Source organism: Colossoma macropomum, unplaced genomic scaffold (genome assembly GCF_904425465.1).
Source record: "Colossoma macropomum unplaced genomic scaffold, Colossoma_macropomum, whole genome shotgun sequence".
In the NCBI taxonomy this organism is placed as follows: Eukaryota; Metazoa; Chordata; class Actinopteri; order Characiformes; family Serrasalmidae; genus Colossoma; species Colossoma macropomum.
In genome coordinates, this window is record NW_023494786.1 from 18,381,339 (window position 1) to 18,397,598 (window position 16,260).

Sequence of the window (16,260 nt, forward strand, 5' to 3'; positions counted from 1 at the left end):
TTCTGACATTCACCAATGTTTTCTTACTTGGGATTTGTTCTTAGGTAAGAACAGAATCTACACAGACTCGAGAGCACGCAAGCTATGAGCAATTTGCAGTTTAAGGACACATCATGAATCTGATGTAGACTTTATCATAGGACCTTTCTGAGGTAGATATTAAAGAAACCACTTAGCAAGATATTGGTGAATTAGGTCCATTGTGTTTAAAGATTATGTATCCTAAGGGCTGTAAATAAAGTGAGAACAGTAAGGGCCCTACAACAGAAACTTGTGGGACACCAGATTGTATTCTTCTATTAAAAAACCCTAATAATTGGAAATTAATAATTGAAAGTGCATTGCCAAATAAACGAGCATTCCATTGATTCATTGTGCTTCTTGGTTGAGTCTCTTCCTTGCTAATATCACAAAATTCCAGGTCAAAAATAACTTAGGTAGAGAGTAACTTAAAGAGGTCGCCAACTTTCTGCAGAGTCAATCGCTACAGACCTCCAAACTTTAGGTGGCCTTCAGATTTGCACAAGATCAGTGCGTAGAGAGCTTCATGGAATGGGTTTCCATGGCCGAGCAGCTGCATCCAAGCCTTACATCACCAAGCACAATGCAAAGCATCGAATGCAGTGGTGTAAAGCACCACCACTGGACTCTAGAGCAGTGGAAAAGTGTTCTCTGGAGTGACGAATCATGCTTCTCTGTCTGGCAATCCAATGGACGAGTCTGGGTTTGGCAGTTGCCAAGAGAACGGTACTTGTCTGACTGCATTGTGCCAAGTGTAAAGTTTGGTGGAGGGAGGATTATGGTGTGGGATGGTGTGGAGATTTTGGACAATTTCACTTAATACCCTCCCCAAAGAAACAAACTGTAAGCGGGCGGGGTTGATGTTCACCTTTAAACAGGGCCAAAGCTGGCTTCTTATTCGCCAGATTCATAATGGAACGTTATGTTCCACCTTAAGTGCAGTAGGTTGCACAGACACCAGAATGTACAGTGCCACAATGGTGGAAGGGAACATTTGCAAAACAAGCTGGCAAATAGGAAATCAACTTCCATATGTTTAACAGGATCCCAGACAACTTAATTTCAAAGTTGTTAGTTTGCTCTGCACATTTCACTCTGGACAGTTTCTCAAACTTTTGACAATATCGAGCATGCTTCATACGTTTGACACTGAAGAGACAGAAGAGTGGGGCAGTTCCAACTTTATTAGCATCACAACCCCAACTGCAACCTGTAAGTAGTTAGCTATGCTGTGCTATTTTATTCACTTGATGGTCGAAGCCAGATCATCTTAAATTGAAAGTTTCAAAGTGAGCTAACAAATATAAATTACTTTGTGTTGTTGTCTCATCAAATTCATCAAATTATTCATGAGCTCATCAAAAAGGAAAAACAGCTGGTTTCTTTCTAGGACCAAATCGTAGGGTTGAAAATGGGCATGTAAAACCACACAGATATGGATACATGGATATTTTTTTGCCCTGACCAAAGTCACAAACCTTCCATATATATATATATTAACTGGCCACTTCTGGCCCTGGTCTTGATAAGGACTTAGCTCTAGTGGTCTTGACTACAACACTATCAAGTCCACCCTTTCAGTTCTTGTCCTAACACTATAGCCAAAAATTTTTCTAATTTACATGAAGAAATCGTAAGTATCCCCATGCTCCTCAAGCAGATATCTGATGAACAGAGAGATATTCTCGAGGAAATCAGGAAAACTATATCAGTATAGGGTAAACTCACAGAGGTCCTTACATGTCTCTGGAGTGCAGAAGGAACTCGCTGGAAGAATGTGTAAGCAAGATTAAGAAAAGTCTGCCATCGACTCACACTGAGATGTCTAGCCTTAAGTGGAAGCTAACTGACCTAGAGGACAGATCTTGTCACAATAATTTGTGGTTTCAAGGTTTAACAGATTAATCCAAAGGCAAAAACCCAGCAAAAGAAGGTATAACCATTCGACAGATTTTTCAAGATTGCAAGAAGCTTCTTTGGTAATTAGGACCATTGCTTAGAACGAATATTGGCGAATAATCACAGGTAGGTTTCGGTTGTGTCTTTATAGAGTTGCCAGTGACACATTGACAGAGGAACACACCAGGGCTGCCCATTGTCTCATTATTTGCCATTAGAGCCTTTTGCAATAGCTATTCAACAGGATCTAGACTTTCTTGGAATCAAGATTATTTCAGTAACCCGCAAGTTAATGCTTTATGCTGATGACATTTTGATGTTTGTATCTGGAGCACCAGTGAAGTGATCTAATTGTGAGGCTCTCCCCCTGACATCTTTTTGCTCTAAAATACTCTTTCATTCTCAATTTCAATGGCTCCACAAGGGAATAACATATTTGGGTGTCCGCTTCCCTCCCAAACTGTCAGAATTGAGTTAATATGGAATCTCTTCTTGATCACTTTAAATCAGACACTGATAGGTGGTCTCCACTTTACCTCTTATTCCTCCTGAAACTGCCTCACCCTGGTCAGACATGGACAGCTGTGTTTGCAATCCTCTAAGAATTTTTAATTGTCTCTCCTCTGTGCTTTCCCTGAAGAATTTGAGCACCCAATCATTTCATCACATCTACAATGGGTAAGGAACAGGGTGTCAAGGCTATTTTAATCCTAGTTTGAACAACTGTCCAGTATACGACTGAACCCTAAATTGTACATTGGCAAATCTCCATTCATATGGAGGAACTGGCTGCAGTGTGGCATTAGAGCAGTGAATGACTTGTATAATGACTCTCTGAAGTCCTTTGAGAGTCTCTGTTATGAATATGGATTGCCCTGTACATAGTTCTGGATATATTTCCATATCCGTAGCCTTTTTGTACATACCACAGGCAGTTAGGAACTAGTTTTTTCCAATTTGTGCTAAGCCATAAAGCAGCTAAGTATTATTACCTTTTAATTAAAAAAGTCTGCCAGACCCTCTATTTTGAAATCAATATGGGAAAAAAACTTAAATGTTTCATTCACTAATGAGAAATTATCAGATATACTGAAGAAATTCAAAATTGTATTCAGATTAATGAGAACTAGACATATTAATTTCAAAATAATAAATTGTTTCTACTGGACTCCCTCCAGGCTATCTAGAGCAAATCCGAAGGACAGTCCTGACTCTTGGAGGTACCCTCAGGAGGGCATACTAGTTCCCTCCTTGTGGGGCTGCCCTGTAACTCAGGATTTCTGGCTCCAGCAACATGACAATATAGAAAAATTAGTTAGTGTACAGTTATCACACTCACCAAGCCTATATGTGCTTGGTTGATTCCTGGCCTCTTAAGTCCCTGACCAGTTTTCATTCTGGTTGGATTCAGACAGCCCTCATGGTGGGTAGGAAACTGCTGAAAAGGCAGTGGAAGACATGTCAAGCTCCTACCATGTGTGAATGAATTGTTAATCTAAGTGGTATCTTATGAGATAATATCTTTCAGGCTAATGAATAAACCCACTGAATATTTTCTGAATTATACTGAAAAGACAGGAAAGTAGTCTGCTCAGACCCCCATTAGACCCCTGGACCATAAATGCTCATCCATATCATTACAAAAACACAGTCACATTTTCGAGCATACTGGTATTTTATCAATTTTATTTATTCTTTATTTGCTTATTTGTTTATTTATTATTATTATTATTTATGTTATTGTAATTACTAATATTGCTATTTGGTTTTTCGCTCTTATGACAAACCTAAATAAACCACCGTTTATGCTGTTTTTTTTTTTTGAATGATCAGTAAAGTGCTAATCATAAGAAATTCTTCACGGGTAAACAAATCCATATCATTGTTATATTTGATTATATAATCATTATATAATTGATTTATTAAACATAACAGTAGGTCAAGTAATTGTATTCCAGTTGTTGTTCAAAGATATTTACTGGTACTGTTGATATGCGTTGTTTGAGGGAAAAGGGAATTTCTGATGAGGATACATTGGGGAAAGAAACCAATTTATAACAAAATCCAAAACTCTAAAAGATTTTGAAGGGCCATAAAAATTATTGTGGAAAACAATGTGTCTCTGACACAGTGTCTCTGAAAATGTCTCTATAGTTTCAACAATACTTTAGAAACATAGTTAATGTATGTTATATTCATGACATGATGGACACAACTTGTGGTTGTGTCATAAGATGTTGGCCTGTCATAGCAAAATAAGCAGTGTATAAGCTTAACACAGATGTTTTCTGGGAAGTCTATAGTTTAATAACTTTAATGAATATTCAAAGGAACTGAAAATCTTAATCCTAAGTCCTTAAGTGCACTGGAAGGTTCCTGGTGAGCTGGAGGACAACAAGGAGAAAGTGGTGGAACTCCGTGCCCAGTGCCCAAGCCCCAGCCACGACTGCTGACTCAAAGTTGCACTCCTTCTCACTATGTAGCTCCTCTGATATGCCAAACTGGCAAAAGAGTTCCTATACCAGTTGTTCCACCATCATCCGGCAACACATATGCCTCGGGCCATTTAGTGAAATAATACATAGTGGTTTGTGGCCTTGGTGGTGGGAAGGGGTCCCAAGACATCCATGGCTATTCCTTCCATCAGGGTACTGGAGCAAAGAACAGCTATAGAGCATGCAACAGTTGCGGTGGCCCTTTCTTGGCTGCTCCACATCCAGGAAAGTCCTGCTTCAGGGTCTTGCTTATCCCAAAGTGCCCCATGCCAGCTGGCCCATGCACCACACCCAGCACTGTTTTAAACAGGCTGTGCAGCACCAGCAACTACCAGACATGCATATCAGGCACTGGATTCTTCCATACACATTGCAGCAGCACATAACTAGAGGCTGTCCCTACCTGCTCAGAGAGCCCTGTGATGAGCCTATGTGATGTTACATCTGTCCATTTCCAGTGTCCACCTTGCCTGGAGCCAACCATGTGCCTAGAAATGTTCCTCCTGGGCATGATGGAACTCTTCAGGTCCAGTGATATTACGAGTGATGGCCGTGACAGCAGCAGTCCTTTCTGCTCTTACTGCTTTTCTCATTATGAACACAGTAACAGCACTCCTCAGCAGCACATGGGTAGTGGGACTTCGGGCATCAGCATTACTGTGTGGCTGTATGCTGTGGTGCTGAATTGTACTCCTGTAGAGCCATGATCCACCTCACTTCCTGGCCCTCAGCCTCTTTAAACTGCATGACCCAGGTCAATGAGGCATCACAGCATGCACAGCATGAAGGAAACACCATAGGGCCAAAATTGGCACAGTCCTACCATAACAGCCGCCTATTTCCTCACATTACACAGTAATTTTGCAAATTTTTGTTCAAGTATTTTTTGTTCAAACACTGGCTATAATACATGATAACCCTCTATACCCTCCTGTACTTGCGAGAGGACAGCACCAATGCCCTTGTCTCTAGCATCTGTGTCTACAATGAACTTGCCACATGGCTTTGGGAATGCCAGTGCCAGCACCTCACAGAGATGGGCACAGAGGGCAGCAAATGCAAACGTGTGCTCAGCTTCATTATGCCAGTGTATAAAGGGCACCCTTTTCGGTAAGCTGGTATAACATTGTGGCAATGTCAGTGAATCCATGCATGAAGCTCCAGTAGTACAAAGCCAAGACAAGAAAGCAGCATAGCTCACCAGCACTCTGGGGTGTGGGCCACTGCCATTCAGTCTGCACCTTCCCCAAGTCTGTGTCTATCCCTCACTTTGTTACTCACTTTGTTGTAGAGGAAGCTAACATGTCATTAAGGAGTTTCAAATCAAAATCTGGTGTGTGGACCAGCATGTCATTAAAATAGATGATGCACCAGTCCCTAGGAATGCTGGCTAGCACTCACTCCATCAGCTGCCCAAATATAGAGGCCAAAGGCCATTACTGTGAACTGCTAGAGCGCGTGTCCCAGCATGAACATTGTCTTTCTCTTGCATCCAGAGGAAGTGCCATCTGCCAATACTCACTCCACAGATCCAGCGAACTGAACCATATGAAACTGGCGGCCCAAAGCACCATCAATGCGCGAGAGCAGATACGAGTCGGGCTTTTTCACACCATTGAGCTGCCAGTAGTCCATGCAGAACTTCCAACTTCTATCCTTTTTCGTAGCTAGGACCACCAGTGCTGTCCACGGGCTACTTGACAGCTCAATAATCCCCACCTCAGCCATTTCCTTTATTTTCTGTTTAGGCACCTCTGTTGTCCACTGTGCCATTGACCCTGATGGACAAGCTGCTAATGTGCATGGATCTCTTAGGTCCCACAACCCTAGGAGATCCATCTGAAAGTTCTAGCACTGCCAGGGAGCCTTAACCCTCTGCCTCGACTTTGCTGCTGAATTTTGAATGTCGATTTTCTCACCTACACTTCAGAATCAGCATAGCCTTCATGCTGTTGATCTCGGCTCCTTTTGTTGCCAAGAACCTATAGCAAAATTACATGCTTCCCATATGGACGTGAACCAGAATTCATGCTCTCGGTTAAACCCTTCCAGCACGACCAGTACCTGCTTCTTCCCTGTCATGTCAACTTGGCCGCCAGTAATGGAGCAGCGATGGACGATAGTAGCCTCCCAGCCATCTGACATATTTCTTCAAGTGTGGTAAAGCATGCCTGGCCACAGCAGAGAGATTATCGAGCCTAAGTGTATAAGTGCAGTGAGCAGTGAGCCATCAATGCTGCACTCTATACAAAGCCGCCTGCAGCAATTGCTCCTTCCAGCAACACTGAGAGTCACTTTCTCAGGGGGGCTGCCTGACCTCTGTTCTCTTTTTATGCAGGCTCAGGCTTGCAGCATTGGCAGGCTCCAGCTGTTGGTCACTGCTGCTCCGCTGCTCCTCCCAACATCGGCTACTGCTGCTCTGCCGCTCCTCACACCCCCGGCCATTGTCACTCCAGTAATTTCGCCTCCATTGCTCTCTCCTCTTCTTGACCAGACGAAGAGTTAGGTGAAGTCAGAATTTCTGCTGAAAAATGCTTTTTTTAAGTGGACAAGGCAGAAAAGCCACTTAAAAAGCAAATAAAAATAGGAAGCAGGTCACTCCTAGCCCTACTCTTTCTGTTACTAACAGAAATCTACTTTAACTAGTCTCATCCAGAACAGAATAAAAAATAAATACATAGACACCCTTTAATCAAAGAACAACAACATACAACATGAAACCAAATAAACAGTCTCTTTTTACTGGAGGCGCATGCATCCCATGTCATTTACACATGTTTCAACTGGCATTTTGCATAGCAAAGCCAAAATGCTCAAGATAGGCAGTGCATCCTGAGGCAGCCACCACAATATCTTATCTATATTGGCACTATTAAATTTTATGATTATCTATGTTTGACAACATAGAGTCAAGTGTCAAACCTTAGACACAAAAACAAAGTATGTATAAAGACCCATGAAACTATTTTTTTATGTATTGTCATGCTGTCATATGTGGTCATAAGTGTTCCTTGTCAAGCCCAATCTAATTCTCCTTGGAATTGTCCTTGACTGTCTACAGAGGGGTAGGATAGTTCACGCATATATTCACACACTTATAAGTGTACTTAGTAGAGGAGCACCTTATGGCTACTTCCAACAGTAGTTTTGTTCCCTACCATGACAATGAATTAATCCAAGGGACAATGGAAAATGGAACTCTCTTTTATTTCTCCATGTTTGAAAATATGGGGGAGGTACGATTTCTTTTTTTCAGTTTGGGATTTATTGTATACTTCTTAATTGTATTCTTTAATGTAGCCATAATTTTCATAATAGTTCTGGAAACTGCACTGCATCAGCCTATGTACATTCTGATTTCATGTTTGTCACTCAATTCACTTTATGGTACTGCTGGCTTGTTTCCAAGATTACTAACTGATTTATTATCATACACACACACAATCTCTCGCCATGCATGTCATGTACAGGCTTTTGTCATTTACACTTATGCATCAAACGAATACACAATCTTAACTTTAATGGCATATGATAGATTTGTTGCTATTAGTAAACCCTTACAATACCACAGTATTATTACACCTAAGAATCTTGCTGTTATGATTGCTCTGGCATGGATTTGTCCAATGTTTTCAATTGGTATTGGATTCATTTTGACTGCTAGACTTAAACTGTGTGGGCATGACTTAACAAAACTGTACTGCAGCAACTGGGTAATAGTAAGACTCTCCTGTACTGATACTTCGTTAAATAATATTTTTGGGTTTATAGTGCTCATAACAACAGTTTTCATTCCTTTGAGTTTTATTTTGTTTTCCTATGTTAAAATTCTTATAATTTGTCAAAGAAACTCATCAGAATTCAGAAGAAAAGCTTATCACACTTGCCTTCCTCACATAGTGACCTTTGTAAATTATTCAATAACCATTTTGTGTGAGATCACATTCAGCCGCTACGAAGATGGTTTTTTCCCTCAAGCAATCGCTGTTATTTTATCTTTGGAGTTTTTGACCATACCCCCACTATTAAATCCACTAGTTTATGGCCTAAAATTTCCAGATATTCACAGAAAAATTCAACACATTCTGAAAACATCCAAAAGAATTTATTCTAGCTAAACATGTGCTTTGGCATGGGTTAAATGTGAACTGCAGCGCATTACATTTAAAATTTTCATGCATGTAAGCATCATGTATTTTTTATTTTTTAAATTTCATGTAAAAGAAAAACAAACATCTGCATTTCCTGAGAGATGCGTCTGTATCACTTAGTGATGAACTGTCAGCTGAATACATACGCTGAAAGTAACTGCAGACCTTTATGACTGAGATGTTTCTTTGACAGCAACTCATTCATTTATTATATTTAGAAATATATATTTTTTTTATTTTCCTAGAGCACTTGCTTAAATTTTTACCTGAATTTATTTGTACAAATGCAATATTTTGATGTTTTGCAGAATGCCAAAAATAGATTGGACAATGAATATAATTAATGTGCCAATGATCTGGTACTCTTCCTCCCCAAAACACAGAATTATGTTTTGACAGTGTTTGTGAGTTGGTTTGTTAGATAGGTAACATTTTACTGTAGGGCAGTGTTCAGCAGGCTGCATGACAACTCACAAACTCACAACACATGTATAACGGCTTATGTTAATAGTGCATCATCTGTTATAAAGGCTGCTTTTATCAACTTTGATATCAACCCATGACATCCATGTCCAGTAACATTGTATTGACATCGGGTTGTGTCATGATTCTTTTTTTTAATTAAATTATGTACCAGGTTATGACAACTATCTTTGTAGCTTAGTGCATTTCACACTAACATAATGCTGATGATCTGACATAGATCAAAACTTATAAATGGTAAAATTAAATTTGCTTCACCTCAGGGCCTCAACAATGTTTACATTTTTTCTAACCAGCCTGTTGTGGCAAACTATGTCATCAGCATCATGCCACACACTGAGCTATGAAATTATCATGTCATGTCAACCTAGAAAACGTTGTAATGGAACCTAGTGTCAGAAAAAAATCAGTACCTGACATAGATGTTACATGAACTTGATGTCAAAGCTGCCAAATACAACCTTGAAGATGTATAAAATATCTGTTTATTCCCAGCATGGCATTTTCTAAACATTAACTCAAGCCTTAAAAGTAAACTCAATATGAGTTAAATATCCTAAACTATTAAAATATTTTGTTAAAATTCTATAAAGTATTTTATTTACTATAAAATCTATGGAGATATTTGACATGTTTGACACATGGGAGTCACCATTATTTTAAAAATGCAATGCACGTTGGGTGGTGTGTGGTGACGACCTGGGGAAGCGTTGACAAACAAAGTGCAAAATACAGGGATCCATGACGTCCTAATTAAAGTGTGTGTGTGTGTGTGTGTGTGTGTGTGTGTGGCTGGTTGAGTAAGTATAAAGCCAGAAATGGTCCCAGTTCTCTGAACTCTCACAAGGAAATGTTAATCATGTTTAATTATTTGCCTTGAAACTCATTATTTGCAATAGCTGCACATTTCTATATATGATATATGTTTGAGTTTTACTTGGAGCATGAGCTGAATTGACCAGGAGTGCTAAATTTAATCACAGAAGAAAAGATATTGTTCAGACTGGAGGATAGAAAAGAAATGATAGGCTACTTGTAGTAGAAGATATCGAGATGGATATATACAGACACTAACAACTAATTAATATGATAATTATTTATACAGAAAAATGCAATTGAGAGTGAAATTTCATTCCAAGATTGATTCTCTCTGAAACATATGTGCATGCAGTGAAGAAATACACAGACAAACTGCATGCACATCATACATTCTTCTTTATCTCCACATACATGTCCATTTTCTAAATTACCTCAAATAAGACCTGTGTTAGGTGGAAATAACTCAACAAATGAATGTCTCAAAATTAGTGTCAGAGCACTAGGAATGGCCATGGTGAGATGATATTTGTGCATTTTAGTTGTACATTTTGTTAGTACAGATTTAAAATTGCTCTCTTAGACCTACATATTCATGCTGCCTAGGAACAAATGTGGAAAATAAAAGCATTAATGTAACTATAGTAAATTGGACATGGCAGCATAGAAGTGCTGAGCACTGCTACAGGGCCTAATATAAGAGTCAGTGCAAGCAGATAGGGTTAGAGTACAGGCCTACAATATGAGCATGGGAAAAATCCTAAGTACACAAGCAAGACTTTGTAAAGCCCAAAAGCAAACAGGAGTAAACAGTGCCTTCCAAAATTACCCAAAACCCTTGGAGTTTTTTTAGGTGACAAATTCGAACACTAACCTAACACTAAAATAGACTAAATTTGACAAAATTTAACAATTTTTTTTTTTTTACTATTCATCTTGGCAGCTTAGTCAGTTGTTTAAGATAGTTGTAGTCTTTTAACTCCATAAACATCCAGGACTCACCGGTAAATTTAAAGTTTTAGTGCACACTTCTATGAATAACTCAGCCTGGGAGGTGTTAAATAATGTCACATATCATGTTTAATTATTTGCCTTGAAACTCATTATTTGCAATAGCTGCACATTTCTTCCACATGTTGGAACTATTTACAACAGTAACTGCAAAATTGCTTACCAAAACCTCTACAAGAGAGCAGGCATGTACAATCTCTTTTCTCCTTTCTGTGTCACATAATGTCACATATTCTCAATAGGACTGATCTTTGTTTTGGAGATACTGTCCCTCAAAAGGTGAATTTCTTTTAAGCCTTAGACTATTTGCAGACTGAATCAGTTTCTCTTACAGTTTCTCAGTATTTACCTCCATCTGTTCCATTTTAACAAGGTGCTTGATAAAAAGCATCCCCACCACATGATATTAACACCAGCATACTTCACTACAGGGTTGGTATTGCTTGATCCAACATGGGTTGCTGTAATTCTTTCTGGCAAATGTTTCATAAGTAATTACTTCTTTCATGCAGGCCACTTATATGCAACTGTTCAACTCTGTAGTTCCTTGAAAGGAATTGTTGCCTTTTTCTGCCTTCCTTCACAAAAACTGAAGGACAGTATTTTCTAGACAGTGTCTAGAAAAATTTGATCCAGTAGTGTAGTGACTGCTTTTCTAATTTAGGCATTTGGATGACTTTTATCACAGCTATTGTGATGTTGGCTTTATAAAGGTCATGTCGAGTTAATGTGAGCATGCTGGTAAATTCGCTATCATTTCCAATTTGTTTAGTTTTGATTAACTATAGCAACAGTCTGGAACCTCAACATTATGCAGTGAATCAAAACTCCAACCTTAATTTATCACATTGTGAAGGATTTTGCCAGTGTTCTGTAAAGCTTGTCCAACCTCACAACAGTAGCTACCCAAGAACGCATTTGTGGGTGAAGCACAGATAGATCAGTTATATCTTACTGAATTGTTTTTAAGCATGAACTTCAAGTGCACAGGTTTGCAGATTTATTTAGTTATCAGAGACAATTCACATTAATCAACGCAAAGTAAATGTACTAGTGTTAGTCCACTGACTAATTTTTAACTGTGGTCCCAAACAGTAGTAGAAATTATATATAATCCAGAAGATTCTCACTATTGTCAAAGAATTTGAGCCATACCATAAGTAAGTAAAGTGACAGGTGCAGATGATAATGAATATGAATCATCAGAGCAGAGCCAAAGCAGAAGAAGGTGGAGGAGAAGGAGGAGATTAGCAGGGATGAGCTCTCCAAAGGGACATTTAACATATGTAGCAACAACATCATTGCCCTTTCTATCTGAATATGCTGTAGCTGTCTAAGGAGGCAGAAGAGTCAAATGGAGAAATAGCAGCCAATGATATTAAAATGAATATATTAGAGATGGTGTCAACAAACTACTACAAGTGTAGCATGTGATTATTTTGTGTGGTGATTTTTCTATTTTTTTTGTAATTTGCAGTAACTAGGTAATACCTATTGGTAGTTAATGGGTTGGGTTTTAACGTCAAATGACAATAAGTAACAGATCTTGGAATCTCAGTTATTTGTGATGGCTGGTACACCACGGTTGTATGAAAGTATGCTACTTAATTTCCTCCTCATGATGTAGCTAGGTAGACTTTCATGTAACCTATGTCTGTCTCTTTTAGTTTTTATCAGAAACCAAATTAATACAACCTTTTTTCCAAAAAAGTTGGGATGCTGTGCAAAATGTAAATAAAAACAGAATGCAATGATGTGCAAATCATTTAAACCCTTCATTTAATTGAAAATAGTACAAAGACGACAATACAAATGTTGGAAAAAAAGACTAGTAAAGTTGTGTAATGTTAAAAAAAAAAGACATCTCACAACTAATTAGGTTATTTGGCAACAGGTCAGCATGATTGTTATAAAAAGAGCATCCCAGAGTGGCTGAGTCTTTCAGAAGTAAAGACGAGGAGGGGTTCACCACTCTGTAAAAGACTGCGAGGAAAAATAATGCAACAATTCAAGAAAAAAGTCTCTGAATGTAAATTAGTAAAGAACTTGGGGATTTCATCATCTACAGTACATAATATCATTAAAAGATTCAGAGAATCCAGAGAAATCTCTGTGTGCAAGCGACAAGGCCAAAAAAACAATATTGAATGGCTGTCATCTTTGGGCCCTCAGGAGACAAAACATTAAAAACAGACATGATTCTGTAGCAGAATTCACTGTGTGGGCTCAGGAACACTTCTGAAAACCATTGTCTGTTAACATAGTTCAGCACTGCATTCACAAATGGTGGTTAAAACTCTGCCATGCAAAGAAGAAACCATACATATACAGGACTGACAAATTCCGCTGCCTCCTCTAGGCCTAAGATAATTTAAAATGGACTGAAGTAAAGTGGAGAAGTGTTATGAGTGCGACAAATCAAAATTTGAAATTTGGAAATCATGGACACTGCATCATCTGGGCTTAAGACCAACTGGCTTGTTATCAGTGCACAGTTCAAAAGCCAGCATCCATGATGGTATATGCATTAGTGCACATGGCATGGGTGACTTGCACATCTGTGAAGGCACCATTAATGCTGAACAATATGTAAAAGTTTTGGAGCAACATATGTATCCATTCAGATGGTGTTTTTTTCTGCGGGAAGGCCTTACTTATTTCAGCAGGACAATGAACCACTTTCTCCATGTATTACAACAGCATGGCTCCATAGCAAAAGAGCCTAGCCTACCTGCAGTCCAGATCTGTTACTCATTGAAAACAGTTGGCACATTATAAAATGAAAAATACAACAAAGGAGACTTTGAGCAGCTGAAATTCTATATCAAGCTAGAACAGGAAAACACTTCACTTTCATTTGGTCATCTCAGTTAACATACACTTACAGAATTACAGTTAAAAAGATGTGATACAACACAGTGACAAACATGCCCCAAGTTTAAATGTGTTGCTAGCATCATATTTAAAAAGGGAAATATATTTTTCAAAAAACAATAAAATTTCTCAATTTTAACATTTGATATTATGTCTTTGTACTTTTCTGAATTAAACATAAGGTTTAAATGATTTGCACATCATTGAATTCTCTTTAATGGCATATGACAGATTTGTTGCTATAAGTAAACCTTTACGATACCACAGCATTATTACCCCCAGGGTACTTATCATATTGATAGCTTTATCTTGGATTTATCCAATGTTTTCTATTGGTATTGGCATCATTTTGATTGCTAGACTAAGACTGTGTGGTAATGAAATAAATAAATTGTACTGCAACAACTGGATTATTGCAAAGCTCTCCTGTGAGAATGCTATGATTGATAACATCTACAGCTTTGTTGTGCTTGTAACAACAGTTTTGATTCCCTTGACTTTTGTTATATATTCTTATATTAAAATTCTTTTAATCTGTCAGAGAAGTTCAAAAGAGGTAAGGAAGAAAGCTTATCATACTTGTCTTCCTCATTTGGTGACTTTCACTAATTACTCAATTACTATTTTCTGTGAAGTGACCTTTAGCCGTTTTGAGAATTTACATCCAGCAGTAGCTGTTATTCTCTCTCTAGATCTTCTAATTGTACCGCCTCTCTTAAACCCCCTTGTTTACGGCTTGAACTTTCCTGATATTCGCAGAAAAATTACAAATCTAAAAATATCTAAACAATCTGTTCATCCCAAATTTGCACACTAAACAGGGCCCAGTTTCACAAAAGCATTTTAGTGTTGAGATCGTCCCACCTGGAATAGAGAGTGTACAGTGTGATGCTCGCTTTACCATTTAAGAATTATCTTTGTGCTCAGATGCTTTTGGGGAACTCAGCCCTGAATATGCATTTGAGGAAATTTTAGAAAATTGTAAATCAATGGTTCAAATTAGGGTATTTTAGGCTTTTGTAAAATTGGGTTTTACAGAGAACCACATTTACTATGTTTCTCACCCTGATTGTAAAACTTACAATACACAAGTTAAGAAACACCTTTCCTGATTATACATTACATTAAGTATTTGTTTGTGGTTTTTTCTCTTTTTGAACACTTTCAACACATTTTATCTGGTTTGTCTAATTACAAACAGACTGCAGCTTATATAACATGGGGTAGTGTATCACACATGGTAACATGTTATTGACTTGAATGAATGTTTTATTTAGGAATTAACTGAACACACTGATCTTGTGCTACATCTACTTTTTCTTCTGGGTATTGCCACTATTTTTATTTTATTTTGAGACTGATCCTGCATTCACACCTCTCTAATGCACATTTCTGGAAGTCACAAATGAAAATACAGCCTTTTGTTGGAATTTACTTTCCTTTATTTATCTGTAAGAAATCCTCTTTTTCAACTTTAGTCATATTTAAACTCTTTCATGTTTCTATCTTTTAAATAACAGTATAATAACTGTATATAAATGAATGTGTAATGCACTTTGTGCATACTAGTGTGTGAACAATGGTATGAACAATTGATGTTTGATTCAAAGTGAATCACTTTAGTCATTTATCTGTAACACAATGGATATGGAGCACATTGTAATGTTGTGAAGACACTTTTTCAAGGGTTTCAAGAGCATAATTGATGAAAATAAAATAATATTAATAAAACTGTTTACTGTCTGAAACCCTCTCACACAAAGTAGTTTCACCTTAGCCAAATTTATTTTATTCCTGGTTTGAAAGACACTTCCACTATAGATAAACATTGTTGCAAATCACTGATGTATTAGTGTGATAAACTTTCCTATCTTGGACATGTTTTGTCTCACTTTTTTATGCCTGTCATGGGGCTGGGGCACCACGAGGGGTAAAGAAGAAATAACCCTATTACATATATATGCATGCCAGGTTTCGTTAACACTGCTAAAATTGTTTACCATAGTTGGCAAATAGTTCCCAGTTAATTTAAATTTTAATTCATTTGAGAGAACTCATGAAAAATGAAAAAATAATGATATTAGTGCACACATTTCTCTGATATAAAAATAAATTGCATAATTTACACAGGTCGAAGAAAACCAGACAGGGTTTTATAATTGTATACTACCTGCCATATGTTTATTATGTCAGTACGTAGGTCTGGTTGACAAGATCTTTTAGCTGTACAGGTCTATATATTTTGCCATGTAAGTCCTTTATCTAGATTTCCATTATCTGATCTTTGGAGACATCATATATTGAGTGTTATTGGTTGAATGCTGCACTAATTATGTTTGAGTTCAGTTCATTGTGTGCTGTTTATATCTAAGTTGATGTGCTAGATGCCAATAATATGGGCTGTCCAGCCGTTTTGTCATGTGCTTTTTTCATGGTTTTGGATGACTCAGGTAAAAAAGCAACAAGGGTGTTACGGAAGAGCAGCACTTAATATCAGAGACACTATGAGT

At 37.9% G+C, this 16,260-nt stretch overlaps 2 protein-coding genes across 2 annotated transcripts; both read left to right on the forward strand.

Annotated features, from left to right (window-relative positions):
* Positions 1-7,600: 7,600 nt before the first annotated feature.
* On the forward strand, positions 7,601-8,533 carry LOC118826169 (putative gustatory receptor clone PTE03). The gene has a single exon (XM_036597064.1). The coding sequence runs from the start codon at positions 7,601-7,603 to the stop codon at positions 8,531-8,533; it is 933 nt and encodes a 310-aa protein (XP_036452957.1).
* A 5,434-nt stretch (positions 8,534-13,967) lies between these two features.
* Positions 13,968-14,567, forward strand: LOC118826181 (olfactory receptor 24-like). Its single transcript, XM_036597075.1, has one exon. The coding sequence runs from the start codon at positions 13,968-13,970 to the stop codon at positions 14,565-14,567; it is 600 nt and encodes a 199-aa protein (XP_036452968.1).
* Positions 14,568-16,260: the final 1,693 nt, after the last annotated feature.